This window comes from Lepidochelys kempii, chromosome 4, assembly GCF_965140285.1.
Source record: "Lepidochelys kempii isolate rLepKem1 chromosome 4, rLepKem1.hap1, whole genome shotgun sequence".
Lineage (NCBI taxonomy): Eukaryota > Metazoa > Chordata > Testudines > Cheloniidae > Lepidochelys > Lepidochelys kempii.
This window is the reverse complement of record NC_136383.1, coordinates 53,662,765-53,684,002: the sequence shown is the minus strand read 5'-3', so window position 1 is coordinate 53,684,002 and position 21,238 is coordinate 53,662,765. Positions and strand designations below refer to the sequence as shown.

The window sequence follows — 21,238 nt, the reverse complement described above, 5'->3', positions numbered from 1 at the left end:
TTGTGGCTACTCGTGACCCAATGGAACTGGGGATGAGTGGGGTTTGGGAGGGGCCTTTGGGCTGGGGCAGAGGTTTGGGGTGCAGGAGTGCGCACTGCAGTGTTGGGCCGGGAATGAGGGGTTCAGGATGTGAGAGGGCTGGGCAGAGGTCTGGGGTGTGGGGGTGAGGACTGTGAGATGGGGCCGGGAATGAAGGGTTCAGGGTGTGGGAGGGGACTCTGGGCTAGAGATGCAGGCTCTGGAGTGCAGGAGAGGGCACCAGGTTTGGGGGGGCTCAGGGCTCTGGGGAGGGGGTGCAGGCCTGGGGTGGGGTAAGGGATGCAGGAGGTTTAGGATGCAAGAGGTGGCTCCGGGTTTGAGGCAGGGCTCAGGGCTGGGGTGCAGGTTTACCTCTTGCAGCTCCCAGTCAGTGGCGCAGCTGGGGTGCAGAGGCAGGCTTCCCACCTGTCCTGGCACTGTGGGCCATGATGCGCCCTGGAAGCACTCCAGTCCAGCTCCTAGACAGAGGTGTGCAAGTGGCTCCACAAGGCTTTTGCCTGCAGGCACCCTCCTTTCCCTCCCAGCTCCAATTGGCTGGGAATCAGCCCATGGGAGTGCGGAGCCGGTGCTCGGGGCCGGCACAGCGAGCGAAGCCCTGTGATCCCCCGCTTAGGAGCCGGACCTGCTGCTGGCCACTTCTAGGGTGTTGGAATAGGTAGGAACTAGCCTGCCTTAGCCCGGCAGCACTCCTGACAGGACTTTTAACGGGCCGGTCAGTGGTGCTGATCAGAGCTGCCGTGACCCAGTGCTTTCCATTCTGTGACCCACAGTTTGAAAACCACTGACAGTGGATAGCACTGGACTAGGACTCAGGAGACCTGCGTTGTATTCTCTGCTCGGCAACCTTGGGCTAGTCAATTCACTGCTTGGTGTCTCAGTTTCCTTATCTGTAAAAACAGGTATAATGAGGCTTACCTCCTTTGTAAAGCACTTGGAGACCTACTTATGAAAAGTGCTAGATAAGAGTGAGGTACTATTACAGACTGACAGAAGTACTCCCATTAATGTGTTTAAATAGGATATGTTTATAACTAGAAACATCATATTTAGTAAGGAAGATCTGCTCTTAGGTTGCATGCACGTCAGAGCTGTTCAAAGGTACAGTTTTTAATAAGATACTGTTCTTTTATTTTCTGTGATCCAGACCTCAATACCACACAACTGTTTTTAATAGTGTTTAGCATACCACATTAGACACACTAATTTCTACATAGGAGAACACTCACCATTTTCCCCTAGCATTACCATGATTTCAGAGTCAGTGAATTCTCCAGCTACTATGGCTAGTTCGAATTCTCCCATCTTTTTTTTCATTCCTGGATATTTATACATACACATCTTCTTAACTTCTTCTTCATTAGCTGTCTCAGCCACTTTAAAAACCAGAGATGCATCTCGAAATCTTAAATTTTCTGTTGGAACGTAACCATCCAAGAAAATGTTTATGCCTATAAGAGAAAAGTAAGCTACATTAGTAAAATCATGTGTAAAAAACCCCTAAAACTGCATGGACACTTAGTGTTTGATTGTAAGTATCAGATGGACCAGGACTGATATTGACTAAAGTCCTGTGTCCTATGTGGCATGTTAGACTTATTCAACAAGGACTCTTATTAGCAAGAGATTGGAAATTATACAGCAAGGTTAAATGAATCTTTCTGCAACCTCTATTAAAATAACTATAAAATATCAAATGTATAAACAATGCATTTTATTTGCACAGCAGTAAGACTCAAGAACTAGACAAAACTCAGAATTTCAAGGAATTTCAGCATTTCGAAAACTGGTTGTGTTCTGCCTCAGAAGAAAACCAGCTGTTTTTTGAAGTTTCACATGAGGTCTGGAAACCCCATCACATGGCATTTCCAAAACAAAATATGCTTTCCATACCCACAGCAGCTGCTGACTGAAACTGACATAATTCTTGTCAGTTTCACTGCCATCCCTTCCCTCTTTCCCCCCAATAGTAGTGGTGAAATGACAAGAATGGTGCTCCACAGAGTTTATGCCTTCCCCTATTATACCGCTCCTCCTAAGCACTGCAGGAACGATGCTGTGCTCCTAAGCAAGTTTGTTCCTTGATCCTCCGGACAGTACTCCCCAAGATGGCCCTTCTTCCCCTATTCTGAGTAATAATTCAGTGGACAAAGTTACTTTCATCTTTAGTGCCTTGAATCTCTAAAGATCTTCCTTTAGTTGTTTCCAATTCTTCATTGCCTTGAATTCAGCCCAGGTCAACAATGACTAAGTCAGTATGGTCAGACAACTGTTCCATAGATTTCTGACTGTAGTAGTCAATGGAGTTACATCTGTTATAGTCATAAAACATGTCACTTTTCTTTGACTCTAGATGCAAGACTGAATGTTTCCAGAGCATGGAAACTCAACTGAACTCATCTCTCAATCTGTGTCCTGTCTATTGTTCCCCCCCACCTTCTTTGTTTAAATCCCTAGCTTACAAACAATTCATGGTATCAAACTCATTCTATGGAGAGAAAGCCAAACTGCATTTTTAATTATGGCTTGTGGGTTGGAGTACAAGTTTAGGACTATATACAACCCCTGCTACATACTAGAACTCCCCCACTGATGTCAATGAAAGATGTGCACAGAAAGCAAAGTTAGAGTATGACCTTTGTCATAATTCAACTTTCAGTTAATAATTACCTTATTACTACATTCAGCATACCTCAAAGAAAGATATGCTCACCTTAGGACCACCTCCTTGTTTCTCCCGCTCAAAGGGGCCTTTGAGGGTATGTCTACACTGCAATGAAACATCTGTGGCTGGCCCACATCAGCTGACTCAGGATTATGGACTATAAAACTGTGGTGTAGATGCTTGGGCCCCAACATCTACACTGCAATTTTAGAGCCCCATAGCTAGGACCTACCAAATTCACGGCCACGAAATCTGGTCTCCTCCTGTGAAATCTGGTCTTGTGTGATTTTTACACTATACTATATAGATTTCATGGGGGAGACCAGTGTTTCTCAAATTGGGGGTGCTGACCCAAAAGGGAGTTGCGGGGGTGGAGTGTCATAAGGTTATTTGGGGAGTGGGGGTGGGGAAGGTGCCATGGTATTGCGTTGACTTCAGAGAGCAGCGGCTACTGTTTGGGCACCCAGCTCTGAAGGCAGTGCCCCACCGGCAGCAGCACAGAAGCAAGGGTGACAATACCAGACCATGCCATCCTTCTGCACTGCTGCTGGTGGCAGCCCTGCCTTCAGAGCTGGGTTCCCGGCCTGCAGCTGTCGCTCTCCAGCTGCCCAGCTCTGAAGGCAGGGCTGCCGCCAGCAGCAGCCTAGAAGGGCGGGCAGCAGCACCGCAACACCCCCTACAATAACCTTGTTGCCCCCCACAACTTTTTGGGTCAGGACCCCTACAATTATAACACTGTGAAATTTCAGATGTAAATAGCTGAAATAATTAAATTTACAATTTTTAAAATCCTATGACCATGAAATTCACGGTCCATTTTGGTCAGTGCCCTACACATAGTCTGAACCCTGTGAGCCCAAGTCAACTGACACAGGCCAGCCATGGGTGTTTAATTGCAGTGTAAACATACCTCAAGTCTTCTTTCCTGTCATGCTGCAGCTCCCAATTCCAACCTCTACCCGCCCCATAGGCATCACTCCCACCCCTTTAGTTGCTGATCACTTTTATGGATGGAATAAATAAATAGTTAATGTTGACATCCATAGCACAGTACATTTAGAAAAAAAGAGGCTTTCAAACTCTGCATTTTAAAAGATATATTTGCTTAAAACGACCATGCCTATCACACTGTGCATGCTTTCTCATTTGTGAGGGCAAGAGGAATGGGGGTTGGAGAGAGCCAGGGGTCAAGAGTTACCTTCTCTTACACTGAAAGGCATAGTGACGACACCATAAGCACTTGGCACACCATACAGGCAGCAGATAAAGTCAGAGAGATAATCTAACACACTAAGATCATGCTCTACAACAATGATATATCTGAAAAATAAAACCAAAATTATTTGTTAAACTTCTACATAAAAAAGAATGAGATCTGTGTATGTTTGTTTTTGTTTCTGTCAATGGAAAAAATAGTTTGATATAAAATGAAATAAGTACACTTGAGATTTTGCCACTAGTCTCACATACCAAGAAATTATCAATATTTCGTTTAAATTAACAATACAATGCTGCTTTTGGTATGGATTCTTAGTTTTAAGCTAATATGGATAAAATTCAAACTTCTCAGTACAAATGTTTTGCTAAATGCTCAATAAATGGATATTGGGAGCAACAACTCTGGAAGTTTACTCTCCATTTGAGCTGACTTTTTTTTTTTTTTAAACATAAAGTAGTGGAAAAAAGACAGTTTGGTCACGGGGAAAATAAAGCCACAAATATTTGAAGGATGTAAATCCGGAGGGGGGGGGGATGAGAGAGAGAGGGATGTAGAATTATAAATAGTGTTGGGGAGAAATTAAGAAAAGGAAAATTTAGGATGACTAAAAGGAAAAATAATCCTGACAATGTTATCTGTTGAACTGTCTTCAAAAGTAGACTACACAAAACACATTAGAAAATATACTATAAGAAACAATCTGCAGTAGCAAGGAGATTGAAGAATCACCCAATCAGTCTATGAACTACAATCTAGTGTCACTAAAATCTAACAAAATGTAAAATCTGTACTTACCTGTCTGGATTTATTAGAGATCGAATAGTAATGGCAGCCTTCAGACGCTGCTTAACATCTAGGTAGCTAGAAGGTTCATCAAACATAAAGCTATCCCAAAGAGAGGGGAAAATATCAATGAATGTATATTTTTAATTTTCATTTCTATAACATTTTAAAATCTAACCTGTAAACCATCTAAATTTACCCTCCAAGTGATATTTTAAAATGTCTATAGCAGGGGTCGGCAACCTATGGCACGGCACGCGAGCCAATTTTTAATGGCACGCTGGTGTCTGCTGGACCCGGGCAGACTGCAGTGTGCCACTAAAAATCCTGCCCGACCCGTTCTTCTCTGCCTCCGCGCTCACCGCTCTCTCCTTGCAGGGCAGGCAAGCTTCCCCCTTCCTCCCGCCTCTTCCCCCAGTGTGCTTGGTTCCTGCCCCTCCTTCTCTCCCTCCCTGCGGCCAATCAGCTGATGGCCCTTGCTACAAGCAGCAGAGGTAAAAGCGGAGCCTGCTCCGGGGACCTTGGGGGAAGAGTGGAATCCAGGCATATCCCCTCCAGCCCCCTGCCGTGAGCTGCTCAGGGCAGGGGGCTGAGAGTACCCCCACACCCCCAGCCCTCACCCCTGTATCCTCCCCACATACCCCCAGCCCTGACTCCTGCACCTCCCCACACACATACCCAGCACCCTGACACCCCATGCCCTGACTCCTGCACCCCCCACATCTCCATTCCCATCCCTCGCACCAAACAGGAGCTCCTGCACCCCTCCCTCCCACATTCCCACCTGCACCCCTCGCACCAAATGGGAGTTGCCCTGGTAACTGCTCCACACTCAAACCTCCTGCCCCAACCCTGAGCCCCCTCCCTCATTCTAGCTCCTGGCCAGACCATGCACCCCAACCCCCAGCCTGCTCCTTCACCCCCAGCCCTGTTCTCAGCACACTCCCACTCTCATCTCAGTGCAGAGAGGGTAAGAGAATGGCTAGAACCAGGGAGAAGGTAGGTACCTACTCTATGTGGACACGGCTGGGACCCCAAACCGGCAGCGGGCTGAGTGGGACTGGCAGCCTGGACCCTGGCTGGCAGGAGCTGGCGGACGGAACCCCAGACCAGCAGCAGGCTGAGCAGCTCAGCCCGCTACCAGTCTGGAGTCCTGGCCATCAGCCCTGCTCAGCCCACTGCTGGTCTGGGGTTCTGGCTGCCTGCCCCTTGCCAGCTGGGGTCCTGGCCGCAGGCCCCGCTCAGCCCGCTGCCGGCCTAGGTGAACCGAACCCCAGGTCGCCAACGGGCTGAGCGGGCCAGTGGCGTAAGATCAGCATTTTAATTTAATTTTAAATGAAGTTTCTTAAACATTTTGAAAACCTTGTTTACATATGACAATAGTTTAGTAATATAATATAGACTTATAGAGAGAGACCTAAAAAACGTTAAAATGTATTATTGGCACGCGAAACCTTAAATTAAAGTGAATAAATGAAGACTCGGCACACCACTTCTAAAAAGGTTGCCGACCCCTGGTCTATAGTAATAAAAAAAAAAAAAAAATCATTTTTCTAGTGTGCTTCAACACCTTCCCTGATTCTTCTGCCAACTACCATGTAAAGTTGCTGAACAGTCCAAATTAGCTATTCCTTTGCCAAAAATTCTGACCAAACTATATAGTGTTAACTTTCTAACTAACTACTTTAGCAATCCCATGACTTCTAATTTAGTTTAAATTTAAGCAGCCTTGTGACATGCACTGCAAAGTACAAAAATACCAATTTTAGGAGAGTGTAATAAGATTTCTTCCAAATCAGAAAACCACCAGTCTTCTGATCTTGCTTTCCTGCTCTCAAGACCAGCTGAAGTCAGGAACCACTCGGAAGGGACTAAGTGAAGGGAAGGGGATCTTAGTTGTGATAGATTAGGAGAGGCAGCAGTAGCTTGTTTGGCTGCTATTGGACAGAACAGTAATTTCCTGGTTGCAAGACAGACAACATTCCCAAGGGGGTGGGCACCTTCTTGTCCTTTTCTGATTCAAGGAGGGTAAGGGATGTGCATGGTCACACAGGATATCTTCCCTACCCACTCCTTTCAACTAGGATTATTATCAAGCAGCAATACTAAACCTTGGTTTGGATAGACCCTAAACCCCAGAGGTCTCTGCTACATGTGAGAGTGGATGAAAGAGCAAGGAACAATAAGAATTCCTATGAAAGAATCCCAGACACCAGTTGTGGGGAACTGGTAAACTATATTGTTGAAAATTTCTGCATTTAACATTTCATCCAAAGAAGATCACCTCTATATGCTGCCATCCACTCCCTAGAAATAAAAATTACTGCACTCTAATATTAAGCACCAATTTTAAGAACAAATCCTGAAACAGCCTTTTGGGATTGAAGGTGCAATAGAAGTAAATGGAACATACATATCGGCCCTTTGAATGCAAACGACAGCACAAGCAAATCTCTGAAGTTCTCCTCCCGAAAGGTCTTCAATGTTTCGTTCTCTCAGATGAGTTAAATCTGGTGATAAAGATTATTTGTTATGTCCAGCATATGTAAATTAAATATGATAAATATCCTACTTTGAAACAAATTAGACAAAGTTTATGCTAAAGAAGGTATTGTAAAGCCTGCTCATAGATGTATCCAGTATACAGGGATCACAATAATGCTTGCAAAAACCACAGCAAGACATAAAACTGTCAGCAACATTAAGTGGCAAATTTGTACTGCTGCTTTCCTTCATGGATAGGGATCAAATTTCTGGTTTTGGTTGCTGTTCTTGGACTTGTGCTTGAAGAAGTTTATTGGCCCTAAAAATCAACAGTACTATTTTAAAAAGTTCCTAATACAAGCAAAACCAAGACAGACCTTAAAAGTCATAATATTCCAATTACCAACCAATATGTCAAAAACCGCTAAAATTCTACAAAGCATTAAGTCTCGTTTGAAAGCTGAGGATTCTTCATCTTTGGGGTAGCATTTTCTAGCTTCAATGGTTCTCAAGAGACAAGATGCTAAAAACTTGTCAAAATTGATCAAAATTAATCCAAAATTTTCCAAGCTTTAAAAATAAATGTTTTATACCATGGAAAGCTAAGAACCTCAGTTCCACAATGATGTGATTTATTAGTTTCTAATCCAGATTTGCAAGATACTAGACATCAAGAGTGCCACTAGCAGTTATTTTTTGGCATTGGTCCAGAAACGAATATACCAAGTCCTGGCCAAGTTCGGACCAATGTAAATTTCAATCCTTGAACTAGACATAATTTAAGTTTTCCATTATGTTAGACAGTGATCATTTTAATTTTTAATTAATGTGAATTACTCAAAACTCTTTAAAGTGATTTTATGAACCATGGTCTTACCAAATTTATTTATTTAACAAAGTCACTTACCAACAAGGTTCCCTGTAAACTGTGTGGAAGTGCAGCAATCTTGTATGTATGGCATAGGTCAAAAACCATGCCTCTCATATCTCCTCTGTGCAGTCCCAGCAGGGTGTGCCCCCCAGGGTGCATATGATCTCACCTCCTCCCTGCAGGGGAAGTGGAAGCATCTCTCCATCTTAGGAACATGCTCGGGCCTGGTTGGCTGGGATAAACCTTGCGCACGAGATCCAGTGAGGGACCTGGCTGGGTTCAGGGGCACCAGCCCAGGTCAGCGGAGGCTCCAGAGCTGCAGCCTGACAAGGCCAAAGTACCCCTACCCCCCAGCAGTTGGATTCTATGGTTGCTGCTGCCAAGAGGTGGTGGTGGAGGGAAGTAAGGATCTAGGCCCCTTCTTGGGAGCACCGGGCAGGGTGGGGTCCTGAAACCCCCAGCCTGGGGGAGGTGCAACCTGTCACACAGCCCTGAACAGACTCCTGGCTCCTAAGGCTGCTGCAGCAGAGTTAATTGCTTCCCTTTGGGACCCCGTGAATGGCGGGAAGGGGACTAATGTGTGATACTGGGCAAGAGCCACCCTAGGGCAGCCCCCATATGCACACACAACCCCTCCTGTATACACTCCTCGCTTTAAAAAAAAAAAAAAAAAAGTGAAATCTTGTCCACATTTCCATGGTATAAAACAAGGACAAAAATGCAGCGCTGTAGCCTGGTCGGTTAAATAAAAAAAAACAAACAAACAAAAAGAACTGGAGGGAACATTGCTTACCAAGCTGCTTACATACAATAGTTTGTGTGTCAGTTTCATCCTTTCTGTCCAAAATAGACCCCACTGTCCCCTGCCATTATAAAAAGAAAGAATCAACCCTTTTCTAATATTTAAGCATTCAGATATTGCAAACATGAGAAATTTCTCTCATTAATGCACGAAAAGCATAACATTTTTACATAGTGTATTTTGTCTTTAAAGGCTCATATTGCATTCTCTCCAACTGGTAACGTCTCTTACCTTTGCAGCTTTAGGGATCTGGTCCACATACTGAGGTTTGATAATAGCCTTGAGGTCATCTTCCAGGATCTTGGTGAAGTAGTTTTGCAACTCAGATCCCCGAAAGTAAGTCAAGATTTCTTGCCAATCAGGTGGATCCTACAGAGAAATTAGGTACTAGGACTTATATAAGCATTTTAAATATTCAAAATTCATTTAAACTATTAGTAGATCTAAAAGTAAACTGAAATGTTTTAATTTTAAAGATTCCAAACACAAATGAGTAGACATCAAAGATACATGCAATAAAAACAGAGTAGCCCCCAAAAAGTCAGTCTCTACTTACTTACTTTCTAGGCTTCCACTTAAATAGTTAATGACATGAAACACCTTAAGCTGTATAAGGAGTTCAGGTCCTTGTACTCTTTCAGGTGTGTGATGTCACTTACTCTTGAAAGAAAAAGCACCCTAAATAGGTCTCGGCAGCAGAAACACATGGTATCTTCAAGAAACAAAAGTTAAAAAGGAGTGTACTGTGAATTTGTTTTAATAAGCCAGTGTCAGAAGTCAAACCATTTCATATGGAACGTAGAATATGGGCCACTCTACTCCTCAATTCTTTCACAAAACTGAAATATATGTAGTCTTATGGTTACCTGGGCTAAATGGAAAAGGTTAGCCTAATAAAGTTTCACGTTCAGAAAAAGGTTCAAGAAAAATGTGTTTCCTACTTCCCAGCAGACATTCCCAAGAGATGACAGTAAGAGAGGACGAAACACAGCAAATTTAACTTGGGCAAAAACTTGTTAAAAGGAAACTGCAACTCCTGGTTATCTTGGGAAGTCTGACCAGGCCCTTGTGGTACACTAGAGTGGAGATGGAGGTCAAGAGATTGTTTTCATTTTGGGAATAATGCTAAACATTCTCCAGGAGAACCAGAGTTAGAAAAGGCAAACAAATCATAGTTGAAGTAGACTAGAAGAACAGCGCAGAGACCTTTAACACCACTTCACTGCACCTACACCAGTGTCTAGCTCAGCAACACTTCCCCAAAGTTCAAGCAATGTGAAGCACTGATATCAATGTGACAGTTGCAGGAAAAAAATTACAAGGACAGACTGAGCATTTATCATCAACAAACCATAATCACCTATTTCCCAAGCTCTTTTTATACATACATCATATTTTCCAAGGTTTGGCTTCTGCTTTCCAGCTAGGATTTTCAAGGCAGTTGATTTTCCAATACCATTGGTTCCAACCAATCCCAGTACTTCCCCTGGACGTGGAATAGGCAACCTGTATATAAAGTCATTATTTAGTGTAATCCAAAATTCCCACCACAATTAAAAGCAAAATACTAGGGCACTTTTTAAAAAAAAAACTTGCCGAGTGATTCAACCCATTTCACAGTGTCTCTACCTCAATATTGCTTGAACTTATATATATAAAAAAGCCACAAATTAAGGGAAAAACCATGTAAAACTATTGTCAGACCACAACCAGACACTACTAATGCCAAGTTTCTCTCTCTCCATTTTCTTTCAAAGAGAATCACTTTGATGTGACACACTTATATGCCAGTTTCTTTATAATGCTTGTTAACACAGAGAGAGTAAGAAAACATTTTGGGAGAGAAAGTTCTTGAGGTAAAGGCACAGGACTTGGAACACAGATCTACAGCCTGCCACAGACTTCTTGTGCGACTTTGAGCTAGTAATCCAACATTTTACCTAAGTTTCATGATCTATAAAATTCAGGTGCTGTGAAGATAAATTAATTGTCTGCAAGAAGCTGACACACTCAAGTGAGGAATACCATAGAACTGCATAAACAAATAAAATGCTCCAATTCTAGAGACTGCTTTATCAGTGCCAGACCGGTTTTATTTATGTTTTTATCCCTTCGAGATGACAGACCAATAGTCATTTGTCACCAGGAAAGCTAGATTCAGATTTAAAATAGTGTTAAAATGACAATATCTCAAGAATTTTAAATTACAGGTTTTTGATTCAGTTTATTATAACAGAAGTTCAAGGAGATTGTTAAACTAAGCCAAAAAATTATCTGAGACTAATATTTGATAACCCAAAAGACTATGTACATTAAAAACCCCATATAGATTCATCCTGTGTCACATCTCCAATAACACTGGAAATTAGGAGTCCAGAATATTATATACATTTTACATTAATTTAAAATTGGATGGTAAAATAAAGTTGGCTTAAGGAAAAATAAAAGATACCTGTGAAGTTTGAAGGCATTGGCACAATATCTGTGTGTTGTTTCTTTCTCCAGGTTGCTAGGTAAGTTAACAATTGACAAGGCTCCAAAAGGACATTTCTATAATTTAAACAAACAAATTTACTACTTACTAATGCACAGTGAAACAAGTTAATGCAGAACAAATTACTCTGTAGTGAAATTCTTCTACGTTTAGTACTTCACCCCGAACGTGTTGTTTACAATTGTGAGTGCCACACTTCTTACCTTTAAACAGGTCAGTACTAAATATTTATACTGATTCTTGAATGTATTGATTTGTTAATACGTTTAAAAAATTCCTCCAAATGCTAACTGATTTGCTTAGATTTTTGACCACAGAAACTACACAGAGAGAAGCAATCAATGTTCTAGTTGTTGTTAGACTAAGCTGTCCTATAGATAACACTGATGAGTAAAATTACATCACTTTGTGCGCTTAACAGAGAAAGACAACATTTTCAAAGTGAATCCTATGCTCACTTTTTCAAAGCTAAATATGGCAATTTAAATACTGACTAGAATAGAAATATAATTGGAAGGATTAGACTTTTACTGGTAAATGTCTCTAAACATCAATTTCGCTGCACACCCCTTCCCCCCCATGAAAAAATATTTTCATTGATAAGCAAAATATACAGACAGACAAAGTAAGAAAAAATGCTGCTTGAGAACTTAATTTGATATAAGATTTCTATGTACATTTTGACATGATGGTAGCAATTTCTGTTTTAAAGGTTATAAAACAACTTTTTGAATCTCAATGTCTATTGTCATTAAATAATTGTCTGACCTTTCTATAATTTCCCACAATTGTGAAAATTCAAATAAAAATAAAAGATATGGATTTTTAAGTATCTGTCAAAACTAAATTCAAAAAATAAAATTCTGTCAAGCCGAAATATAAAAAGGTGCATAGGAGATAAACTGTTTGAAATTATATTACATATTTTTTCTCGAATTCTGAAGATACACTGTTTCTTATGAGAAGTACATACTTTTAAAGAAATTGAAATTGTATTTTTAAAAAGTTTATATAAGTATCTTTTACCTTAATGCAAATACCGCAACCAATACAGAGCGTTTCAGAAATCCATGCTATTTTGCTCTGTGGTATGACTTCTATGCATAGTTTTCCTGGTGAAAAAGAATGTATGTTAAACACAAGACACAATGCTCAGATTTGTTATCAGCATGATCAGTAAATGCCGCACAGAAATCCTGTAGTTGCCTTAAAATTCCCCAGCAAAAAAGGACTCAAAAGAAGCCCTGAAACTGAGTAGTTAATATTTCTTAGCATTATTGCTGTGCACAATTTTCAGACCGTTTTAATCATATATATGACACAAATGTATTCATAGTATGATCCAGAAAGCTCTCTCAGAGTTTCTACTAGTAAATTCTATTAAGGTGGACAGCAAACAACTAGGCACATTGTTTAAAGTCTCTTGCATTGTTTAATTATGTTTCACTGCATTTCTCACCCATTCGAACCACAGGACAGCTCTTTTTGCACTCCTGACGGCATTTCTTTGGCTTACATTTGTCATTGCTGACAATAGCAATTCTTGTTAACTTGTCGGCCATATTGTGCAATTTAGGTTTATATATACACCAATTAGAGATTCCAAGATGGAAGTGAACACTTCAGGGTCTAAAAAACAAAAACATACAAAAAAGAACTGGATCATAATCACCACCAATAACGCAGCAAAGCTGTATCTAGTTGAAATTACTAATAGAAGTTCATGTAACGAAATAAAATGTGTGTTGTTCTTACAGCCGATTGAACAAATTCAGAAAGACAATTAAAATGTTGGCAGTTTTAATATGGTAATAACTGCAGAATGACTTTAGCACAAACTTTCAATTTCATTACTATTTTCCCCACTATAAAATGAAGCCAACATGATAACTGCAAATCATAGAAGATTAGGGTTGGAAGAGACCTCTGGAGGTATCTAGTCCAACCCCCTGCTCAAAGCAGGGCCAACCCTAACTAAATCATCCCAGCCAGGGCTTTGTCAAGCTGGGCCTTAAAAACCTCTAAGGATGGAGATTCCACCACTTCCCTAGGTAACCCATTCCAGTGCTTCACCACTTTCCTAGCGAAATAGTTTTTCCTAATATCCAACCTAGACCTCCCACACTGCAACTTGAGACCATTGCTCCTTGTTCTATCATCTGCCACCATTGAGAACACCCTAGCTACATTCTCTTCGGAACCCACCTTCAGATAGTTGAAGGATGCTATCAAATCCCCTCACTCTTCCCTTCCGCAGACTAAATAAGCCCAGTTCCCCCAGTCTCTCCTCATAAGTCAATGCATACTCTTTTAATGCAACTCTATTTACAAGAAAATTACATTGTATTAGAAAGTATTAAGGCAGTGAGTGGGCATATGTATTGCTGACAGAGTAAATCTCAGTTCCACATGGTGATTCATTCACACATTTATGCCACCTGCTAGGAGGTGAATTTGTGAGAGCTGCATGCTTGCTATTTAAAGTAAAAACCATAAATAGTTGTGACCATTGCTATGAGAATATGAAATTGTGTGTGTGTGTGTCTATATGCATAAATACATATATGTGTAATAAACAGTGGGTGTGTGGGTGTGTGTGTTAGTGTTATAGACAGATACACACAGAGGCCAAACTGATTTGATTTTGCTAGTTTAAGTTATACACGAGTTATAGCAACTACACTGACATATTGTATTTCCCAGGCAATTAGTGCCCCTATGATAAGGGCTTAAAGATTTCAAGAAACCAAATAAAGGAAAACAATTGGAGGTTAACCAAATAATTTTTAAAAATATTTTTAAAATTCTAAGATCTTGGATTAAATATCCTTGAAGTTACAAATAAATATATGTTAAGAGGTGAAATAAAAGACACAGCCTAAGTGTAGAATTCTGTTTCTCCCTACAGTAGTTGTTAGCCTCACAAATAGCTAAAGCAGGGCAAGAGGTGCAAACATTATATTGTATTAGGTGTTTACCAGGTCATCAACCATAGCAGAGGAAACAGAATGCTAAGTTTAGGTCTTGACAGGTAATGGATTTTAAACATTTCATTTTAAAGAATGTTTATAATTTTTTGTCCACAACATTCTGATAATGGGATATTTAAAATAGACATTGATGTTCTCTTTTTAAAAAGCACTTCAGTTCATCTTTATGGACATCCCTTATTCACTCCAATCTAAAATAGAGTAAGGTTGAGTTATGAAGTCATCAGCATTTCACAAGATGTTACTGTTTGGAGACAGACTGAAGAGTATAATGACAAGGCTTAGGAATCCTCACTGCTGTATACCACCTCTTGAAGACTCTGGTCATGACTGCTTGCTGGGGTTCAATGGCATGAATATAACTCTTCTAGGTGGTGATCAGTTCTTGAGAAAGGGTTTAAACCTTGGTTACTGCTGAAAGACTCATCACATTAAATAATTTAAAAGGTTAGTAAAATATTGGGCCTACATTGTGGCTAGCTTCTCTTCCGGCAACTGAAGGAACAAAGCATTTTCAGTTACAGTTTAACATTGCTGGGTACTAACGGTTGGGACCATGCAGAGAAGTTACCAATTTAAAGCAAGTGTATTGTAGTATCCAGCATGCCAATATTTATATTCCAGGATAAAACTTGGACATAAAATTTGACGTTATGAACAGAGAAGTTGTCATGTACTAATGTAGTTCAAACCATAAATATCAGGTCTTGCAATACTCAAAGTTCCAACAATCTAAACAGTCTGCTCACTGATGGAAGAATTCCACTAGTTCACATTATACAAATAAAGTCTTTCCTACTGTATATATGAAATGTTATTTGAAGATATGCTAAACTTTCTCGTCTAACCTATGCTAAGTATAGGGAGTTCTCAAACAACATCTTTCAGCAGTTTACAGATTGCTCTTTATACGCAGAAAAGAAAAGGAAAATCTCTGATTTACTGAAACATGGAAGAATAATAGGTGGGTGGTGCGTATCTAATTCATAAGCAGGTAGGGAAGGGCAGGGTCTTGTGTGGATCAATCATGAAGGATATTATATGCAATATTTTAGTTTGTGCCCCATACACTGAGGGTGGGGAAGGGACTAGCCTTCAACCTTTAACTTGTGGTAAGGGCAAAAATAAGCTTACTGCTGGAAGCATGAACTGAATATTTCTAGACTTTCTGATATTTCAGGTGTTTTTTTTTTTTAAACATACTATTTCTCAATTTCCAAATGTATTTAACCATAAACATTAATTTAAAAAAAATTCTAACAGGTATTTACAGCTGCTCCCTCTTTTAGGGAAGTCTGTGAGGGAATTTTATACTTAAAAAAAAACAAACACACACAACCCAGACAATTCTGAAGTTTTATTTCTCTTGCTTCCCAATATAATTTTAAAATATTAGTTTTCTTGAATAAGTTGTCAAATTTTTGAAGGAAAAATCTTGTGTATTTACATATAATACAGCTGTTACAATCATTTAAAAAATAAATCAGTAGATTTACAGACTATGGCCCTGAGTCTGCAATTGGATCCATCCAGGCAAACCCCCTGTGCCAGCACAGAGCCCACCGATATTAGTGGTTTTCTGCCTGAAGGCAGGGGTCCACCCCCCATGGGTCCAGTTACAGGACCAGGGTAGAAGGTGTCCTGCCTGGGGATCCCAATACACAATAATGAATGTCAGGCCTAGAGAACATAAGAGACACTCCTCAGAAGCTTAGTATCTGTAGAGCTTAAACACTCAGCTGAGTAGAAGCTTATTATCTCAAAACTTGTAGATTTGAATCATAGAATATCAGGGTTGGAGGGGATCTCAGTAGGTCATCTAGTCCAACCCTCTACTCAAAGCAGCACCAATCCCCAACTAAATCATCCCAGCCAGGGCTTTGTCAAGCCTGACCTTAAAAACTTCTAAGGAAGGAGATTCCGCCACCTCCCTAGCTAACCCATTCCAGTGGTTCACAACCCCTGCAAGTTTTTCCTAATATCCAACCTAAACCTCCCCCACTGCAACTTGAGACCATTACTCCTTGTTCTGTTATTTGCTACCACTGAGAACAGTCTAGATCCATTCTCTTTGGAACCCCCTTTCAAGTAGTTGAAAGCAGCTATCAAATCCCCCCCCTCGTTCTTCTCTTCCGCAGACTAAACAACCTCAGTTCCCTCAGCCTCTCCTCATAAATCACATGCTCCAGTCTCCTAATCATTTTTGTTGCCCTCCGCTTTCCAATTTTTTCACATCCTTCTTGTAGTATGGAGCCCAAAACTGGACACAGTACTCTATATGTGGCCTCACCAATGCTGAATAGAGGAGAATGATCACGTTCCTCAATCTGCTGGCAATTCTCCTACTTATACAGCCCAAAATGCTGTTAGCCTTCTTGGCAACAAGGGAACATCACACAACAGAACCACTAACCCAGGAACCTATCCTTGCAACAAAGCCCGTTGCTAACTGTGTCCACATATCTATTCAGGGGACACCATCATAGGGCCTAATCACATCAGCCAAACCATCAGAGGCTCGTTCACTTTCTCCTACAAGAATTTATGGAAGACAACAATGACTCCATCATTATACTGTAATACTTAAAAAGCAAAAACTTCGGTTACTAGAATTTGGATCATCCATAATTTTTACATCTGCTGGATCGAGATATGAGTACATTACCATAAAAGACTTAATACAATCAACTGCAAAGAGGAAAAAACGTGCAACAGCATGCTGAATTACTATGTAAAGTGCAATTTACTATAAATATAGAGAAGAATATGCAACTGTTAAGACAGAAAATTGAATGACAGGACAATGCAATTATATTAAAAAGTAAAATAATCTGTATTCAGAACTGACCACATTGTATTAAAAACATTTACTTTGCAAAAAGCAGATGGAAGTGTTCAACAAATCATATTTTAAAAGCAGTAACTAGTAAAAAGACTGAGAATAAGAAAACAAATAATCTTCAGGAAACATCTCAACTATAGAACTAATGAACCAAACTTGATAACCCCACATATATTGATAAGACCATCAAGACAATTTTAAAGTTAGAATACCTGACAAAAATAACTTATAAAATAGTAAAATACATATAGAACCAGTTGTCAATTTACAAAAAAAGCCAGAAGTATCGGTATGTGCTAAAAGTCCAAGTGTGTAAAAAAGGACACATACTAAGGGCTGGTCTATGTACAGTTTTTGTACTGCTTTAACTATATTGGTTTCTAAACCATTATTACAGTGAAAGCAATACAAAAACCGTGTTTAGACAAGCCCAAAGTTCTGTTTCTTAGGCCATGTCTACACTGGCAAGTTTCTGTGCAGTAAAGCAGCTTTCTGCCCTGTAACTCCTGAGTTACAAGCCACTTAGTGTGCAGAAACTGCGCAGTTGTAGAACTTCGAAAAAACCACCCCAACAAGAGGCGTACAGCTTTCTGCGCCAGGGCTACAGTTCTGGGGTGCCAGTGTAGACACCTTGGTCGATTACAGCGCTGCAATTGGCCTTCGGGAGGTGTCCCACAATGCCTGTTCTCACCTCTCTGGTCATCGGTTTAAACTCTACTGCCCTGCCCTCATGTGACCAACCGTCATCCCCACGCCGTAAATTCCTTGGGAATTTTGAAAGTCCCCTTCCTGTTTGCTTGGTGATGTGCGCAGTGGTCTCAGCGCACCTTTCCAGGTGGTCATGCCTATTCCAGACAATCTCCCGATTGGGGCAATGCCAAGCTGCTGGATCTCACCAGCATTTGGGGAGACGAGGCTGTCCAGTCCCAGCTGCACTCCAGATGTAGGAGTTTATATCTACGAACAGCTTTCACGCTGTATGACAGAAAGGGGCCATGACCGGGACACACTGCGGTGCAGGGTCTAAGCAAAGGAGCTGCCGAATGCCTATCACAAGGCACAGAAGGCAAACTGCTACTTCAGTGCTGCACCCATGAGCTGCCGGTTCAACAAAGAGCTTGATGTGATACTCGGCGGCGACCCCACCTCCACTACAAAGACCACTGTGGATACTTTGGTGGCTCGTGTGCCAGCGGACCGAGCCAGGAGGAGGAAATCTTTGACGAGGATGTGGATGAGGCAGAAGATGGACTTGGAGGTCAGAGATGCATGTAGCCAGGAGCTCTTTTCTACCCTGGAGGAGGCTAGCCAGTCACAGCTGTCGGAGATTGGTGAAGTGCAAACAGGAGGGGAGGTCCCTGGTAAGTGGATCTGATTTTGGGAATTGCTGAAGCAAGTTGTTGTGGGCAGGAGGGTTGCAGAAAGAAGGCTGGTCTCCCACCACATGCCTAGTCTGAGCTGCAGAACAGGCTGTTGACTGACTCCTTCACTTTATGGGAATCTCCCTGAGAGATCTCCAGGAAACTCTTGTGGAGATACTGGGCAACTGGAGGTTCTTCGGCAGAGCTGCTTTGTTTCTTGCCCCATTAAGGGTAACTTTCCTGTGCCATCGCAGGATGGGGGAGGGAAGGGGAGTGGGAGGAGAAGAACCATTGCTGCACACAGGCAAGCCACATAGGGGTCAGGGCAAAAGCCGAAGTCTTGGAGAAGACCCTCCTTTGATTCCCTGCTCACCCTCAGCAGAGAGATATCTTCCATAATGATCACATCCTGTGGAAAGTGTAGGGACAGGAATGATCATCAGGCCACCCTACAGTGCTGGCTCTCCCCAAGAGCCATGTGCCCAGTGTACAGCAGGGTCCGGGAAGGGCAATTTATCCTGCCCCTGCAGCTATTCACCATTTTGCAGGTCTTGTGGCTCACGTGTGCTTGCCTGGGGTCAGCCAGTTAGTAACAGGTGTGAGAGTACTGGCTGTGTTTTAAAGCACTGAATCAATGTTGTCTGTGTTGCAAACAATACTGCTTCTGTAAAATGTTGCATTTAAACTTCACAGAGACGACCGTGGAAGCCCAGCCTCCCTCTTTGTTATCGCTGGCTGAATGGCTGTGCAGAATTAGAAAGTGGCTAAGAAGAACTAAGGAGGACTTTCTGCGTGATGTTATGATGCACTCTGCTGCCGAGAAACAGGAATTGAAGGAGTGGCGGGACAGTGAGAAGAGCCAGATGAAGCCACGGAGCGGCTCTTAAAGGTTATGGAGTGCCAAGCACACACGCTCCAAGAGATACAAGCTCTTCAAAGCAAACAGCAAGGCGCCCACCCTCCTATGCAGCCACTGTTGCAAAACTCTTTCCCATGCACCCCCAGACACCGCCAAGACACTCTTATCAACCTCCTGGCTCCAGTCTGTACCCACACCATTCCACTCCTCCCCGCCACAGTTCAGCATTGCGGACTCCCACACCCATCCCTCTGCAGTTTGGCCCTGCTGAAGTACAGTTCCCGTTGCATTGTACTACATCCCTGGACCCCTTCTCCCAGGACCTTCCCTTCCCCCATCCACCTTCCCTTATCCACCCTACTACTACTTTTTGTTTGGCTCTCTCCTCCAGTTGTAGTCGTCTTTTAATAAAGTAATTGTGTTGGTTTCAAAGCAACCTTTATTCTATTAATTGAAAGCAAAAAGAGCACCGCAAAGCAACAAACAATTAGGTTAAACCCACATATTGTATCATGTGCACCAATCATTTCCTGGCATTTCAAGCACTGCACTCCCGAGCATAGCAACAAATATTAGTGGCTTTCAGCTTCAAATTGCTGCCTCAAGGCATCCCTGATCCTTATGACCCTGTGCTGTGCCCCTCTAATAGCCCTGGTCTCTGGCTGTTCAAACTCAGCCTCCAGGCGCTGAGCCTCTGCGGTCCAGCCCTGAGTGAAGCTTTCGCCCTTCCCTTCACAAACATTATGGAGCATACAGCATAGGAATATTGGCTTTGCACAAATGAGCAAAAAGCATAGGAATATTGTCATTGGCCAGGTCCAGCTTCCCATAGAGGCAGCACCAGCGGGCTTTTAAATGGCCAAAAGCACACACAACAGTCATTCTGCACTTGCTCAGCCTGTTGTTGAATTGCTCCTTGCTGCTGTCAAGTTGCCCTGTGTATGGCTTCAAAAGCCACATCATTAAGAGGTAGGTGGGTGTCTCCCAGGATGACAATGGACATTTCGATTTCCCCTACAGTGATCTTCTTTCTTCGGGAAGAAAGTCCCTGCTTCCTGAACAGGCCAGTGTTCCAAAAAATGTGTGCATCATGCACCTTCCTGGACCAGCCTACATTAATATCTGTGAAACGCCCACGGTGATCCACAAGTGCCTGGAGAACCATTGAGAAATACCCCTTGTGATTAATGTACTCGGTGGCTAGGTGGTCTGGTGCCAGAATTGGAATATGACTGACATCGATCGCCCCACCACAGTTAGGGAAGCTCATTTGTGCGAAGCCTTCAACAACGTCATGCACATTGCCCAGAGTCATGGTCTTTCAGAGCAGGATGTGATTAACAGCCCTGCACACTTCTGTCAACACGAGTCCAACGGTAAACTTTCCCACTCCAAACTGATTAGCAACTGATCGGTAGCAGTCTGGAGTAGCCAACTTCCACGTGCTTCTCCAATGGCAGGGCAGCTCTCATTCTTGTGTCCTTGCGCCGCAGGGCTGGGGTGAGCTCATCATACAGTCTCATGAATGTGGCTTTCCTCATCCGAAAGTTCATCAGCCACTGCTCGTCATTCCAGACGAGCATCACGATGTGATCCCACCACTCAGTACTTGTTTCCTGAGCCCAAAACAGCGTTCCACCATGGTCAGCACCTCCACGAATGCCACAAGCAATCTCATGTCGTAGCTACTACACATGATGAGATCAATGTCACACTCCTCTTGCTTTTGTAGTTTAAAGAATAACTCCACTGCCACTCGTGACATGTTGGTCAGAGTAAGCAGCATACTGGTCAACAGTTTGGGATCCATTCCTGCAACCCAAAGAGGCAGG

General features: G+C 42.2%; 1 protein-coding gene across 4 annotated transcripts in view; it reads right to left on the bottom strand.

Moving 5' to 3' along the window:
- The window catches only part of ABCE1 (ATP binding cassette subfamily E member 1), a 33,592-nt gene that overhangs the window by 9,732 nt on the left and 2,622 nt on the right, over nt 1–21,238 (bottom strand). For all 4 annotated transcript variants that reach the window (XM_073341240.2, XM_073341237.2, XM_073341238.2 and 1 more), the window contains 10 exons: nt 12,814–12,983; nt 12,381–12,466; nt 11,313–11,410; nt 10,249–10,366; nt 9,092–9,229; nt 8,852–8,921; nt 7,117–7,213; nt 4,716–4,805; nt 3,900–4,021; nt 1,266–1,487 (listed from right to left, as the gene is read on the bottom strand). In XM_073341240.2, the coding sequence (XP_073197341.1) occupies nt 1,266–1,487; nt 3,900–4,021; nt 4,716–4,805; nt 7,117–7,213; nt 8,852–8,921; nt 9,092–9,229; nt 10,249–10,366; nt 11,313–11,410; nt 12,381–12,466; nt 12,814–12,916 (1,144 nt within the window). In that variant the 5' untranslated portion in view covers nt 12,917–12,983. The remainder of the gene's footprint in view (nt 1–1,265; nt 1,488–3,899; nt 4,022–4,715; nt 4,806–7,116; nt 7,214–8,851; nt 8,922–9,091; nt 9,230–10,248; nt 10,367–11,312; nt 11,411–12,380; nt 12,467–12,813; nt 12,984–21,238) is intronic.